The 15836-nt window shown below is 45.2% G+C and overlaps 1 protein-coding gene across 4 annotated transcripts in view; it reads right to left on the bottom strand.

Moving 5' to 3' along the window:
- Positions 1-7103: 7103 nt before the first annotated feature.
- The window catches only part of slc3a2b (solute carrier family 3 member 2b), a 250669-nt gene continuing 241936 nt past the window's right edge, over positions 7104-15836 (bottom strand). For all 4 annotated transcript variants that reach the window (XM_082515755.1, XM_082515757.1, XM_082515756.1 and 1 more), the window contains exons 3-9: positions 14421-14611; positions 13993-14166; positions 13688-13785; positions 13351-13493; positions 12403-12718; positions 12169-12228; positions 7104-8110 (exon numbers count right to left, since the gene is read on the bottom strand). In XM_082515755.1, coding sequence (XP_082371881.1) covers positions 7760-8110; positions 12169-12228; positions 12403-12718; positions 13351-13493; positions 13688-13785; positions 13993-14166; positions 14421-14611 — 1333 coding nt within the window. In that variant the 3' untranslated portion in view covers positions 7104-7759. The remainder of the gene's footprint in view (positions 8111-12168; positions 12229-12402; positions 12719-13350; positions 13494-13687; positions 13786-13992; positions 14167-14420; positions 14612-15836) is intronic.

Below are 15836 nucleotides of genomic sequence, written 5' to 3'. Positions count from 1 at the left end.
ACTCCTCATGCATAACTCTCAGCTCACCCTAAGATTCAAATTGTTCCTTTTAAAAAGGTTAGTGAGGACACATCTCTGCTAATCATAATCCTTTTGTAGATTTTACATGATGACTGTCACACTTTAAAATAGAAAGGCCATTATTAGGTTAGTTTTGAGTGCACCTTTGAAAAGGTTTTGCTGTTTGGAGAGACAGCAGAAACGTTTACAGTGGCAAAACTGACCTAAACATAACATCTTTTTATCTTAAATTTGACGGCATGTAAGGAAAAAGCTTTACCTGGAAGTGAACTGGGGAGAATGATAGCAATGTTGTAAGAGGCAAAAAAAGAATACCAAAGGAGCCCTCCAACATCCCTGGGACAGTGGGCCAAGAAATTAGACTTTATGTGATGAGATCTGCATACCTGCTTATGATAGGAGTAATGTTTTAATGAAAGATAAGCTCATTTATTCATAGATAAGATAGTTAACCCTGGTTAAAGCCTACACCTTTCCTAGTAGTAGGTTGTTTTCTTTACATGCATTTAAAAATGTAATTCTAAGCATTTTGTGGTTTATGGTGATTTTGGAAAAGCTACCAAAAAAAACCTCAGTAGTAATAATTATTTTGAATAGTTGTGCTTTACATTCCCGAGATAGACAGGCCTTCATTTGTTTCTTTTGGTCAGAGGCACTTCTACTAGCAAACAGAGAAATTGGGGTATGTGAACAAGGAAAACAGGACAGTTGAAAGGAAATAGTAGAAAAGAAATCACCTTTCAAATGTTGTGAGAAGCACCGTTTAATTAGCAGCATGCACATAGATGAGCAAGTACTAAGTATTTAGCTTGACTCTGGAGAGGCACACGCAAGCAGTCTCACATTTTGGCTTCCCAGTGTCTGTTAGAATTGATTTGATGGTTTTTACATCACTGATAGGGTTTGCGGCACACTGACGTCAAATGACCAGATGCTTCGGTCTGCACCAAGAAGCCGAATAAAGCAGAGAGGAGATCAGGCATTCTTGTACAGCTGCACCTAAACTTTGGAACAGTCTCCTCCTTCAGTGTAGGACAGCCCCAACAGCCTGCATCTTCAAACTAGGCCCCCACCAAGAGTCTGCATCTTCAAACTAGGACCCCACCAACAGTCTGCATCTTCAAACTAGGACCTCACCAACAGCCTGCATCTTCAAACTAGGACCTCACCACAAGTCTGCATCTTCAAACTAGGACCCCACCAAGAGTCTGCATCTTCAAACTAGGACCTCACCAACAGCCTGCATCTTCAAACTGGGACCTCACCAACAGCCTGCATCTTCAAACTAGGACCTCACCAACAATCTCCTCCTTTGAGCTACGACCTCACCAACAGTCTCCTCCTTCAAAATAGGACCTCACCAACAGCCTGCATCTTCAAACTAGGACCTCACCAACAGTCTGCATCTTCAAACTAGGACCTCACCAACAGCCTGCATCTTCAAACTAGGACCTCACCAACAGCCTGCATCTTCAAACTAGGACCTCACCAACAGTCTGCATCTTCAAACTTGGCCCTCACCAACAATCTCCTCCTTTGAGCTACGACCTCACCAACAGTCTCCTCCTTCAAAATAGGACCTCACCAACAGCCTGCATCTTCAAACTAGGACCTCACCAACAGTCTCCTCCTTCAAACTAGGACCTCACCAACAGCCTGCATCTTCAAACTAGGACCTCACCAAGAGTCTGCATCTTCAAACTAGGACCTCACCAAGAGTCTGCATCTTCAAACTAGGACCTCACCAAGAGTCTGCATCTTCAAACTAGGCCCTCACCAACAGCCTGCATCTTCAAACTAGGACCTCACCAACAGTCTGCATCTTCAAACTAGGCCCTCACCAACAATCTCCTCCTTTGAGCTACGACCTCACCAACAGTCTCCTCCTTCAAACTAGGACCTCACCAACAGCCTGCATCTTCAAACTGGGACCTCACCAAAAGCCTGCATCTTCAAACTAGGCCCTCACCAGCAGCCTGCATCTTCAAACTAGGACCTCACCAACAGCCTGCATCTTCAAACTGGGACCTCACCAAAAGCCTGCATCTTCAAACTAGGCCCTCACCAGCAGCCTGCATCTTCAAACTAGGACCTCACCAGCAGCCTGCATCTTCAAACTAGGACCTCACCAGCAGCCTGCATCTTCAAACTAGGACCTCACCAGCAGCCTGCATCTTCAAACTAGGACCTCACCAACAGGCTGCATCTTCAAACTAGGCCCTCACTAACAGCCTGCATTTTCAAACTAGGACCTCACCAGCAGCCTGCATCTTCAAACTAGGACCTCACCAGCAGCCTGCATCTTCAAACTAGGCCCTCACCAACAGTCTCCTCCTTTGAGCTAGGACCTCACCAACAGTCTCCTCCTTCAAACTAGGCCCTCACCAACCGTCTCCTCCTTCAAACTAGGACCTCACCAACAGTCTCCTCCTTCAAACTAGGCCCTCACCAACCGTCTCCTCCTTCAAACTAGGACCTCACCAACAGTCTCCTCCTTCAAACTAGGCCCTCACCAACAGTCTCCTCCTTCAAACTAGGACCTCACCAACAGCCTGCATCTTCAAACTAGGACCTCACCAAGAGTCTGCATCTTCAAACTAGGACCCCACCAACAGTCTCCTCCTTCAAACTAGGCCCTCACCAACAGTCTCCTCCTTCAAAATAGGACCTCACCAACAGTCTGCATCTTCAAACTAGGACCCCACCAACAGTCTGCATCTTCAAACTAGGACCTCACCAACAGTCTGCATCTTCAAACTAGGCCCTCACCAACAATCTCCTCCTTTGAGCTACGACCTCACCAACAGTCTCCTCCTTCAAACTAGGACCTCACCAACAGCCTGCATCTTCAAACTAGGACCCCACCAAGAGTCTGCATCTTCAAACTAGGACCTCACCAACAGCCTGCATCTTCAAACTAGGACCCCACCAAGAGTCTGCATCTTCAAACTAGGACCTCACCAACAGCCTGCATCTTCAAACTAGGCCCTCACCAGCAGCCTGCATCTTCAAACTAGGACCTCACCAGCAGCCTGCATCTTCAAACTAGGACCTCACCAGCAGCCTGCATCTTCAAACTAGGACCTCACCAGCAGCCTGCATCTTCAAACTAGGACCTCACCAACAGCCTGCATCTTCAAACTAGGACCTCACCAGCAGCCTGCATCTTCAAACTAGGACCTCACCAACAGCCTGCATCTTCAAACTAGGACCTCACCAGCAGCCTGCATCTTCAAACTAGGACCTCACCAGCAGCCTGCATCTTAAAACTAGGACCTCACCAGCAGCCTGCATCTTCAAACTAGGACCTCACCAACAGCCTGCATCTTCAAACTAGGACCTCACCAGCAGCCTGCATTTTCAAACTAGGACCTCACCAGCAGCCTGCATCTTCAAACTAGGACCTCACCAGCAGCCTGCATCTTCAAACTAGGACCTCACCAGCAGCCTGCATCTTCAAACTAGGACCTCACCAACAGCCTGCATCTTCAAACTAGGACCTCACCAGCAGCCTGCATTTTCAAACTAGGACCTCACCAGCAGCCTGCATCTTCAAACTAGGACCTCACCAGCAGCCTGCATCTTCAAACTAGGCCCTCACCAACAGTCTCCTCCTTTGAGCTAGGACCTCACCAACAGTCTCCTCCTTCAAACTAGGCCCTCACCAACCGTCTCCTCCTTCAACTTAGGACCTCACCAACAGCCTGCATCTTCAAACTAGGCCCTCACCAACAGTCTCCTCCTTCAAACTAGGACCTCACCAACAGTCTCCTCCTTCAAACTAGGCCCTCACCAACAGTCTCCTCCTTCAACTTAGGACCTCACCAACAGCCTGCATCTTCAAACTAGGACCCCACCAAGAGTCTGCATCTTCAAACTAGGACCCCACCAACAGTCTCCTCCTTCAAACTAGGACCCCACCAACAGTCTCCTCCTTCAAACTAGGACCTCACCAACAGTCTCCTCCTTCAAACTAGGACCTCACCAACAGTCTCCTCCTTCAACTTAGGACCTCACCAACAGCCTGCATCTTCAAACTAGGACCTCACCAACAGTCTCCTCCTTCAAACTAGGCCCTCACCAACAGTCTCCTCCTTCAAACTAGGACCCCACCAACAGTCTCCTCCTTCAAACTAGGACCTCACCAACAGTCTCCTCCTTCAAACTAGGACCTCACCAACAGTCTCCTCCTTCAAACTAGGACCTCACCAACAGTCTCCTCCTTCAAACTAGGACCTCACCAACAGCCTGCATCTTCAAACTAGGACCTCACCAACAGCCTGCATCTTCAAACTAGGACCCCACCAAGAGTCTGCATCTTCAAACACGGACCTCACCAGCAGCCTGCATCTTCAAACTAGGACCTCACCAACAGCCTGCATCTTCAAACTGGGCCCTCACCAACAGCCTGCATCTTCAAACTAGGCCCTCACCAACAGTCTCCTCCTTTGAGCTACGACCTCACCAACAGTCTCCTCCTTCAAAATAGGACCTCACCAACAGCCTGCATCTTCAAACTAGGCCCTCACCAACAGCCTGCATCTTCAAACTAGGCCCTCACCAACAGTCTCCTCCTTTGAGCTACGACCTCACCAACAGTCTCCTCCTTCAAAATAGGACCTCACCAAAAGCCTGCATCTTCAAACTGGGACTTCACCAAAAGCCTGCATCTTCAAACTAGGCCCTCACCAGCAGCCTGCATCTTCAAACTAGGACCTCACCAGCAGCCTGCATCTTCAAACTAGGACCTCACCAGTAGCCTGCATCTTCAAACTAGGCCCTCACTAACAGCCTGCATCTTCAAACTAGGACCTCACCAACAGCCTGCATCTTCAAACTAGGCCCTCACCAACAGTCTCCTCCTTTGAGCTAGGACCTCACCAACAGTCTCCTCCTTCAAACTAGGCCCTCACCAACAGTCTCCTCCTTCAAACTAGGACCTCACCAACCGTCTCCTCCTTCAAACTAGGACCTCACCAACAGCCTGCATCTTCAAACTAGGACCTCACCAACAGCCTGCATCTTCAAACTAGGACCTCACCAGCAGCCTGCATCTTCAAACTAGGACCTCATCAACAGCCTGCATCTTCAAACTAGGACCTCATCAACAGTCTCCTCCTTCAAACTAGGCCCTCACCAGCAGCCTGCATCTTCAAACTAGGCCCTCACCAACAGTCTACATCTTTAAAGTTGGACTTCACAGGATACCGTTCCATCTCTCTGCACAGTGGCACATTCTCTTCTACATAGTAAAATGTTAGTGTTCTCAGTTGCGCCGCCCAGTAGTACCATAGTGGGCTTGGGTATTTAAGCCCTCCTCTGTCGTAAGGCAGATAGAAGAGAGATAGGCGCAGCATGGGGCATCTGTTCTTCCATAAAAATTTGATGAAGAGTGTCCTCAGTTGAGAAAACAAATCGCTTGGTGGTGGCAGAGGCAAGTTTTGAAATAAATACAACAGTTTAGGGAGTATATTTATTTTAAGAGTATTTATTTTCCCCATTAATGACATTGGTAGAGCAGTCCATCTATCCAGAGAGTTTGAGACATCTTGAATAACTGAATTATAGTTGATTTCTATGATATCATTACGCAAAGGAACAATTTGGATGCCGAAATAGCTGAAGCTATTAACAACCTTAAATTGAGTAACAACAGAGGTTGGGTTTTCCATATCTAATTGGTTTATTAACATAATTGATGTTTTAGACATATTGATCTTGTAACCAGAAATTTTACCAAACTCCTTAATCAATTCTAGCAGAGCCGGGATGGATTTGTTAATATTTTTAAGAAAAATAATTAAATCATCTGCATGAAAGGCTAAGCGATGTTCTGTCCTATTGTTACACCAGAAGTACTATCATGGGATCTCACTGTGATAGCCAAAGGCTCGATTGCCATAATGAACAACAGTGTGGACAAAACGTCCCCTTTTCTAAATCATCAATTTATTTTTATGCTTTTTGAGATATTATTGTTAGTCAAGTTTTGTGCATATGATTCCTTATAAAGTAATCTTATCCAATTACAAAAATTCTCTCCCAGACCAAAGCACCCCAGAGTCTCAAAGAAATAAGGCCATTCCACTCTGTCGAATGCTTTTTCAGCATCTCGTGACAGTAAAGCAGTGTCCCGAGCCCCTTTTGGTCATAAAGAAGCTTCAGAATCCTTCGGACGTTGTGGAATCCTTGTCTGTCCTGAATGAATCCATTCTGAACTCTCCCAATTATCTTAGGTAGTATTTCTTTGTTTCTCTTGGCTAAGATTTTACAAAGTATTTTCAAATCCGCATTAAGCAGACTGATGGGTCTCCAGTTTTCACATTTATTGTGTGGTTCGGGAGCAGAGCGACTAATGCTCCTCTCAGGGACTGCGGTATGGTGCCTTTTTGAAAGGACTCTGTAAACATTTTTAAAATTGGAGTCAACACTTTAAACACCTTGGCATTTAACCCATACTGAGTCTTGACATTTATTTTTTTCTTATTATTTTACTTGTTTCTGATATGTGGAGTCTCTATATTGTTTCCATGAAAACCATTAATGAAAAGTAAGGTCTGTGTAATACAGATCCAGTTTTCAGAATGAGCAGTTTAGACTTTGTCCCGAATTCGAAAATGTTGAGCAATGAAACCAACCAGGCCCCTTCATGCGTTTACAATAATTGTGATATATGTCAGTTACAGTAAATATTCATTTAGAAAGCAGACAGAAGTTCCTCCTTCTATCACATTCTTCCATATATGCCAATCTGTTTCACCCTTCAGAGGGTCCCTGAGGATTGACACTTTTCTTCACTCTTCTTCTGTCACCTGTTACTAGGCAAACTCAAATGCAATTAGAAGCTAAATGTGTCCCAGGCCTTTGGCCTAGAATGAATACTATCATGTATGTTTGTAAGCGTGCATGCTTAAACCTTCTGTTGCTCTCGGTCACTTACACCATGGATCCCCTGGACATCGCGCCAAGCTTAAGACCTTTAAATAGACCAAGCATCACTCTATATAAGCCTGCATGTGACTTTAATGGTTTAACTGGAGACGAGGAACTTAAAACTACAAAAACTGACAGACTCTCATGGATGCTGTGCTTTTCTTTCATTTTTATTTTTCATGTTTTCTTAGAATTCACAATACAGAAAGGAAAAGTGACGTGTCATATAAGACATAACCCAATACATCCAAGAAGAAGAAATGACATCATACAGCAGAGCACTCTGAAGCATTTGCTACTAACCAGTAAGCTTGACCTTGTTGAGACATGATTTAGGGAGGTCACTAAACTGAACACAATACCACATCTTTGCCCATAATTGGCCACATTTATTCTAACTGTTGCTGGTTAAGTAACACAGTTCTGAATCCGTTTGCAGTATCACAGGTGATGAGCACAGATCACTGAAGTATATTTCTGCATGTTTATTCTGGATGAATGTAAGACACCAGATTCTGGGAAGTGTCAAATATATAAGCATGCTTCAATATTAGCGTATTTGTTAGCAAGACATGTTAAAAACAGGCAACTACCAGGACATTTTACAAAGCCTTTTTGTTCAGCTTCTGAGAGCATTTATATTATTTTCACATGAAATTATATCATTAGTCGTTATCACTAAGTCACTGAATCTGAAATGATGTGTCGTATGTAATTAGACAACAATATTTCCCCTCACCTCACCATGATGTCAGTCTCTCTGAATCAGACTTTCATCAACATCTAATCTCTGCTAGTATCTTTTCTATCCCGTGTAGGGAAACTTGAGTAGCGCAGCTTCCCCGGGGCCAAGCCGCAGGTTTGTAAGATCCACGCTGCTGTCGGCAGGCATTGTGCTGCTGTTGGTGCTGAGAACAACCACAGCCGTCGGGGGCAGCACTGTGTGGCTCAGCTGCAGCACCGCTGACTCCTCTGCAGCCCAGTTGAAGGCGGCGAGGTAACGCTCGTTCTGATCCCACACCCGCAGGTAAGCCAGGGAGGAGGAGGAGTTAAAAAGGAGGATGAAGTCTCCAAACAGCAGGGAACGCTCTTTACCCCGCAGCTCACTCACAGTGCTGAAAAACCTGCGACAGGTCAGGCGCTCAGCCCGCTCCTCCTGCACAGAGAGAGCACACAATCACTATGTGATATTAACTGTTATCGGTAGGATGCTAGGTTACAATACTCCTGCTCGAACAACTACAGCCAATAACAGCAAACCTGCAGAGAAGGTGTTCATAATCACATCTGTGGTCACCATGACTACCATCTGCCATTGGTTTTGGCTATGACTTGTGAAGCCACAGTCATTTGGATGCCATGTTGTTGGGTTGTTTGAGTCACAGGTTATGATATTTAGCCTACATGATGTAGTGCTAAGTTATCATCTGATGCACACATGCACACAGATACAATACATATAGCACATTTAAAAAACCACAGGTATGCCAAAGTGCTTCACAGAACGAGTTAGAGCAATAATAAATACAAGCACAAAATACAAATAAAATATACTAACAGGTGGGTGACATAACTAACCAATAATACACCAGGTGTAGTAGGCACAACCCGAAAGGCTGAAGGTTAAAACATTATAAATATTAATAAAGCTAGAAAGATAACTTACAGTACACCAGAAATGCGGGGGAAGCAAGGCTAAACAAATAAGTTTTTAATCGAGATTTAAAAGATTGAATTGAATCAGACACCTTGAGGGAGGTTATTCCAGAGGTAGGATGCGACAGCGGTGAATGCGCGGTCACCTCTGGTCTTGAGCCGAGATCTAGGTCGCACCAGGAGTATTTGGCCTGATCTAAGCGCTCTCCCAGGGGTATAACAGCTGAGGAGATCCGTAAGATAGCTGGGCGCGGTGCTATTTATGATTTTAAAAGTGAGCAATAAGATTTTAAAATCAATACGAAATTTAACAGGGAGCCAGTGCAGGTCAGAAAGAGCTGGAGTAATAGACTCAAACCTGCCAGTTCCAGTTAAGAAACGCGCAGCCGCATATTGAACGAGCTGCAGTTTGTGAACGAGGGCAGAATGGAGACCAGTGTAAAGGGAATTACAGTAATCTAACCTTAATGTAACAAAGGCATGGATAAGTTTCTCCAGGTCCTTACATGGTATGTAGGGCTTGGCCTTAGAGATTAGACGTAGTTGATTGAACTCGATTTAACTACGGAGGACACATGTTTGTCCAACTTGAAGGAACTGTCCCAGGGTCCTCACAGTGTCAGAAAGGGAGTCAGCAAAGGGCCCAAAAATACCAGTTAGTTCACCCCGAGAGGAGGGAGTATCAAAGACTACAATTTCAGTCTTCTTATCATTTAAAATGAGAGAATTGCTCAGTAGCCAGATTTTAACTTCATTCATACAATCAAAGAAGTGTTGCAACGACGATCCTCAGCTAGTTCAAAATAGAGTTGAATGTCATCCACATAGAAGTGGAAAGAAATATTGTATTTATCAAAGATTTGGCCCAAGGGTAACAAGTATAAAGAGAACAGCATGGGACCCAGCACAGACCCCTGGGGGACACCAGAGGTAACAGGGGCAATGGAGGAGGCGTAGGTATCCATGGTGACAGAAAAGGGCCTTTCTGAGAGATTTAAACCAGCTAAGGGCACTGCCCGTGATGCCCACCAGATGCTCAAGCCTCATTAAAAGGACATTATGGTCCACCAAATCAAAAGCAGAGGACAAATCAAGCAAAATGAACACCACAGGGCGCCCTGAGTCAGCGATTGAGAGAAGATCATTAAAGACTCTCAGTAATGCAGTTTAAACCCCGACTGAAATTTTTGGTGGCCAGAGACTTAGAAGAGTAAGCCGGTCATAAGTTAGCAATGCAGAGCCACCTGAATAGCATATTAGCAGAAAGGTAAGAAGCAGCAGAGAGCAGTGGAGATGGCCTGCCGAACACACTGGCGCCATCTCAATGCCAAGACTCAATGACAAGATAGCATGAAACCAGAATTTCCCTTCTAGGATGGATGGATTCCCTGGATTCAATAAGACGTGACACTAAAGTCTAAAGACACCAGCGAAGTGGTTTCTGAGATCACAGGCGAGAGAGCTGAGCATCGTTTGTCCAGTTTTACTTCTGTCTGAAGCGAAGCCTCCTCTTTGAATGACTACTTATACAGTAACTAAATCAAACTTACCCCCAGTGATAAATGTTAATAAACTGTTTGTTTATGCAGGCTGAATGCACATTCAAACAGGGACCAAGCTTTAGTAGGTTATACTGATACTGTCACTACCACACCAGGTCGACTGTATTACCAGCATGTAATACTATACTATTATTCAAAGCACGCTCCACCCACACAATCAACTCAAATAACACACCTCTGCAGTCTGGTACTGAGAGTTTGTTTGTTTTATCCCTATTACAGTGGGGCAAAAAAGTATTTAGTCAGCCACCGATTGTGCAAGTTCCCCACCTAAAATGACGACAGAGGTCAGTAATTTGCACCAGAGGTACACTTCAACTGTGAGAGACAGAATGTGAAAAAAAAATCCATGAATCCACATGGTAGGATTTGTAAAGAATTTATTGGTAAATCAGGGTGGAAAATAAGTATTTGGTCAATAACAAAAATACAACTCAATACTTTGTAACATAACCTTTGTTGGCAATAACAGAGGTCAAACGTTTACTATAGGTCTTTACCAGGTTTGCACACACAGTAGCTGGTATTTTGGCCCATTCCTCCATGCAGATCTTCTCGAGAGCAGTGATGTTTTGGGGCTGTCGCCGAGCAACACGGACTTTCAACTCCCGCCACAGATTTTCTATGGGGTTGAGGTCTGGAGACTGGCTAGGCCACTCCAGGACTTTCAAATGCTTCTTACGGAGCCACTCCTTTGTTGCCCGGGCGGTGTGTTTTGGATCATTGTCATGTTGGAAGACCCAGCCTCGTTTCATCTTCAAAGTTCTCACTGATGGAAGGAGGTTTTGGCTCAAAATCTCACGATACATGGCCCCATTCATTCTGTCCTTAACACGGATCAGTGGTCCTGTCCCCTTGGCAGAAAAACAGCCCCATAGCATGATGTTTCCACCCCCATGCTTCACAGTAGGTATGGTGTTCTTGGGATGCAACTCAGTATTCTTCGTCCTCCAAACACGACGAGTTGAGTTTATACCAAAAAGTTCTACTTTGGTTTCATCTGACCACATGACATTCTCCCAATCCTCTGCTGTATCATCCATGTGCTCTCTGGCAAACTTCAGACGGGCCTGGACATGCACTGGCTTCAGCAGCGGAACACGTCTGGCACTGCGGGATTTGATTCCCTGCCGTTGTAGTGTGTTACTGATGGTGACCTTTGTTACTTTGGTCCCAGCTCTCTGCAGGTCATTCACCAGGTCCCCCCGTGTGGTTCTGGGATCTTTGCTCACCGTTCTCATGATCATTTTGACCCCACGGGATGAGATCTTGCGTGGAGCCCCAGATGGAGGGAGATTATCAGTGGTCTTGTATGTCTTCCATTTTCTGATGATTGCTCCCACAGTTGATTTTTTCACACCAAGCTGCTTGCCTATTGTAGATTCACTCTTCCCAGTCTGGTGCAGGTCTACAATACTTTTCCTGGTGTCCTTCGAAAGCTCTTTGGTCTTGGCCATGGCGGAGTTTGGAGTCTGACTGTTTGAGGCTGTGGACAGGTGTCTTTTATACAGATGATGAGTTCAAACAGGTGCCATTCATACAGGTAACGAGTGGGGGACAGAAAAGCTTCTTACAGAAGACGTTACAGGTCTGTGAGAGCCAGAGATTTTCCTTGTTTGAGGTGACCAAATACTTATTTTCCACCCTGATTTACGAATAAATTCTTTACAAATCCTACCATGTGGATTCATGGATTTCTTTTTCACATTCTGTCTCTCACAGTTGAAGTGTACCTCTGGTGCAAATTGCTGACCTCTGTCATCATTTTAAGTGGGGGAACTTGCACAATCGGTGGCTGACTAAATACTTTTTTGCCCCACTGTATATAACCTGTATTTATATATGTGTATGCATGGTATATTTATGCTCATGTCCTTACTCTCATTCCCCTTTATTTAGTATTTCAACTCTGTAACAACTTCTGTCGATGCTGTGCTACTGGAAACTGACTTTCCCACCCGAGGGATTAATGAGGTTTCATCTAATCTAATCTTACCTGCAGAGTCCCATTCAGCTCCTCATTGGAGTCCCAAAGCATCTTGGGAAACTTGGTGCCCTTTCGTGGAAATAATAAAATCTTAATATCACAACAAATACAAGTAATAGTACAATATGTATTCATATGTATTCATGCTTTGTGCTTCTCTGTAACTACAATGAGGCTAAAGCAAAGAACACGAGCTTATTAAAATACTGAAGTCCTGAGAGTTTACTGTACAGATGTCCTCACCTCGTCCATCAGACCTATCTCATCTCCGTAGCTGAAGATGGGCGTCCCGGGCAATGTCAGCAGCAGCAACTGATGCAGTTTAACTAGAGCTGGGCCCACCAGTGAAGCCATGTGACCCTCGAGCCGCCCCCCCAGATTCCAGGCGAGATTCATCTGACTCTGGGACGAATACAAGTGCTGGATAGAGCGAGCGAGCTCCGTGACATCCGTGTCACGTGAATGAAGGACCCGGGAGATCAGGAGGTCAACACCCGTGGAAGAGAGGAGGGTGGACACATCTTCAGCAGAGGAGCGGTCTGTGACGCCAATCAAGACTCTGAAAATCACATGCGCAGAAGGTTTACGTAATCCAGAGATTAACTGATGTTAATGCGGGACTTTCTCAGGTAGATCTAATAAACACAGACTAAAAATGATCTGGTCCTAAAGCAGAGCTATGTAGTTCTGGACACATGGCCTCAGTAGGGTCTCCCAGAGGAAGAGTGATTCAGAAAACCCCTGTGAAGGAGAAAGCAAGGTCCACCCTGGTGGGACAAGGTGACAGTCCCAGGCAGTAACAGCAGGGCAGAATACACAGCCTGTCAGCCACAGAAAAACTCTACTGTATGTAAATGTTCTGCAATATTTGAGGGAGAAAGTCCTCGAGCGTATTAACCAAAACAAAAGAGAACTTTTCTGGACCGTGGGGAACTTTCATGTGCAGGTGTTTGCCACATGAAGTGTTGGGCTGTTGCATCTGCTATGTTGGAATAACAACCCAGCGGCTTCGTAAAGTAAAGGGACACTTGCATAGTAAACACTTTTACAAACTTCCAATGTAATCTAAGTGACAAGACACAGACACACAGACGTGGGTAAAGCTGGAGGTTTCCTGCTGCTGCTGCCATCTCCTGCTTCATGAAATCTCTGCTAGTACTCGGTGACATCCAGGCGCACTGTTTTCCTCACCTGCTGTTGGGATGCTTGTCCGTCCTGTTCTGCACGATGGCTCGGATGTCGTTCCAAAGAGACGGCACCACTGTGGCCACGCGCTCCACCCCTGACAGCTGGATGCCATCCACGCCTTCGTCCAGCCAGAACACCAGAGCAGACTGAGGCACACGGACACACTCGTCACTTCTGTTACCCACCTGATGACTGCTTTTAATGAATAATAACTTAACTGGATTCAAATGATTTTAATGTTAATATTGGAAGCAACAATGACTTTACTGCCGCGCACTGAGATTTCTGGCACATTTAGCTGAACAGCAGTCAGCAGCATGTGTGTGACATCAGCACTCACCTTCAGTCTCTCTGCTACAATCGTCACACTGCTGTTGGAGAACCAGGGCCCGGACGAGCCCAGGTAGTTTGGAGTCAAATCCAGAACCACAAAAACACCTGCACAGGTGAGCAAATGTACTACAGTAAGTACATGTGTACTTTGGTGTCGTTCTTCATATACTTGAGTCGATCTCTTTGACTTTTTCAGAGCATTTTAGTGAAACATTCATTCTGGTCTGTAGTCAGCATGACTCCCACTGATATGGGACATAAAACGTGAAACATCATGAGACTGCTGCTTCTGTAGAAGGCTGTCTCCCTGACCCTTTTTATGAGCAGCCTGGACGAAACCCTTAAACTGGTCCAGGTTTCCAGCCTCGGGGGAAATCTCCTCAAAGCTCAGGTTCACAGCTTCATCCGGAGGCGCCACGTGGATCGGCCCGACCACCAGCCCTTTGACTTTCAGCTGAGCCAAACTGTTGACCTTTTGTTCCAGGCCTGAGGTGGAAACACACACAGTGAGGAGGAGCAGTAGTTTACTGTTGTGATGGTTCTTTGTGGTGACTCTTTTATACTTCAGCAGCTGCTGACGTTGTGTTTGCCTGATTTTACATCTGACTGTAGAAAACACAGCAAACGGTCAGATAACTGAGCAGGGAGTTGCAGACAGAGCATGTTGCATGTTACACATTTAGTGGAGAATGATGCAAAGATGATATTTATGTGTGATCTCTATCTACGTTTGGACTCACCTTTCAGGTTGTGGGTGTCGGTGAAAGCCTGGATGTTTCCAATCTGGTACAGAGGCCCATCGTTCCACCAGTTGGTGTTGGGCAGATCTTTGCAGCGAGGGGCCTGCAGGATGATGAGGACGGCCCCCACCAGCATCCCCAACCAGCCAAGCCAGAACACCACCAGCAGCGCCCAGCGGGTCCTCACCCAGCTGAGAAACAGGAAAAGGCTGGATTATCAATGAGCCGAGGCTCTGCGTCCTGCAGGTACCCAAACGTGACTCTCTGGACGACTGAAGTGAATCTGGAAACGCACCACGGCTATGAATGCTGAAATGTTTGTGTTTCCTTTGTGACGCCTTCGACGATTTTCACGTCATGGCCAAAAGACCCAGAACATGTAAAGGTCAAAGTGTTCAAATATGTGAAACAAATCTGCTAAAGCCCACGTCAGTTGATATTGTTGCCATGCAAAATTATCAGACAGCTGTGGGCACTGTTTCATCTCAGGGATGGGGGTGGCTGTAGCTCAGGTGGCAGAGCAGATCAGCCACCAACCAGAAGGGCGGTGGTTCGATCCCGGTGCTCGTGTCTGCATGCCAAATATCCTTGGGCAAGATACTAACCCCATGTTGCTCTCCGATGCATCCATCGGAGTGTGAATGTGTGTGAATGTTAGATACTTAGAAGAAGTGCTTGTGTAAACGGGTGTGAATGAATTAGTTGTGTAGAGCGCTTTGAGTGCTCAGACAGTAGGAAAGCGCTATATAAGAACCAGTTTAGCCCAACAAATGCCTCGAACTCATTTTTCTGAACTTTTAACATTTAACCCTTTTAACTTCTTCCTAAGATTTGATCAAATGTCAAGAATACTACATTTAAAATAAAGTACTGTATTAACTACTGTGTTACATGTTTCATATTTTCACATTCTTACACCTCTTCTTGATTTCTCTTAACTTTTCTCCAAACCTGAGCTTTCCCTCTGCTGTCAGCCGAAGACAGAAATCTTTATGTTCTTTACACTCCGGTACTGCATCCTGTCTTTTGGTCAACGCCACTGTCTCCAAATATCATCTGACAGCTGGTCTCACTGCTGTCATCCCTGACACTATATGAATCAGAAAACAGAGGAGCATAGAGTGACACAGCACGAGTCAGACAGAAAAATCTCTGCAGTTTACTTTGCTTGTCACGGTTTGAGAGCCTGCACATTGTTGTTACAGAAAAACTAAAATGTTGTGCACTGAACTGAGATATTAAACCAGGATTATAATAATGGTGTTGCTATGGCAATGACATTGTGATACAACATTTTTATATTGCATAAAAATGTATAGAGGTATCATCATGTACAACAGCATCGGAGCATACTAATTAACACAGAAGAACTAAAGAACTGTGAAAGGTGAAAAAACGAAGCATTTCTCTGATATT

The sequence above is a fragment of the Aulonocara stuartgranti genome, assembly GCF_965226115.1.
Source record: "Aulonocara stuartgranti genome assembly, chromosome: 19".
NCBI lineage: Eukaryota > Metazoa > Chordata > Actinopteri > Cichliformes > Cichlidae > Aulonocara > Aulonocara stuartgranti.
This window is presented reverse-complemented; position numbering and strand designations above follow the sequence as displayed.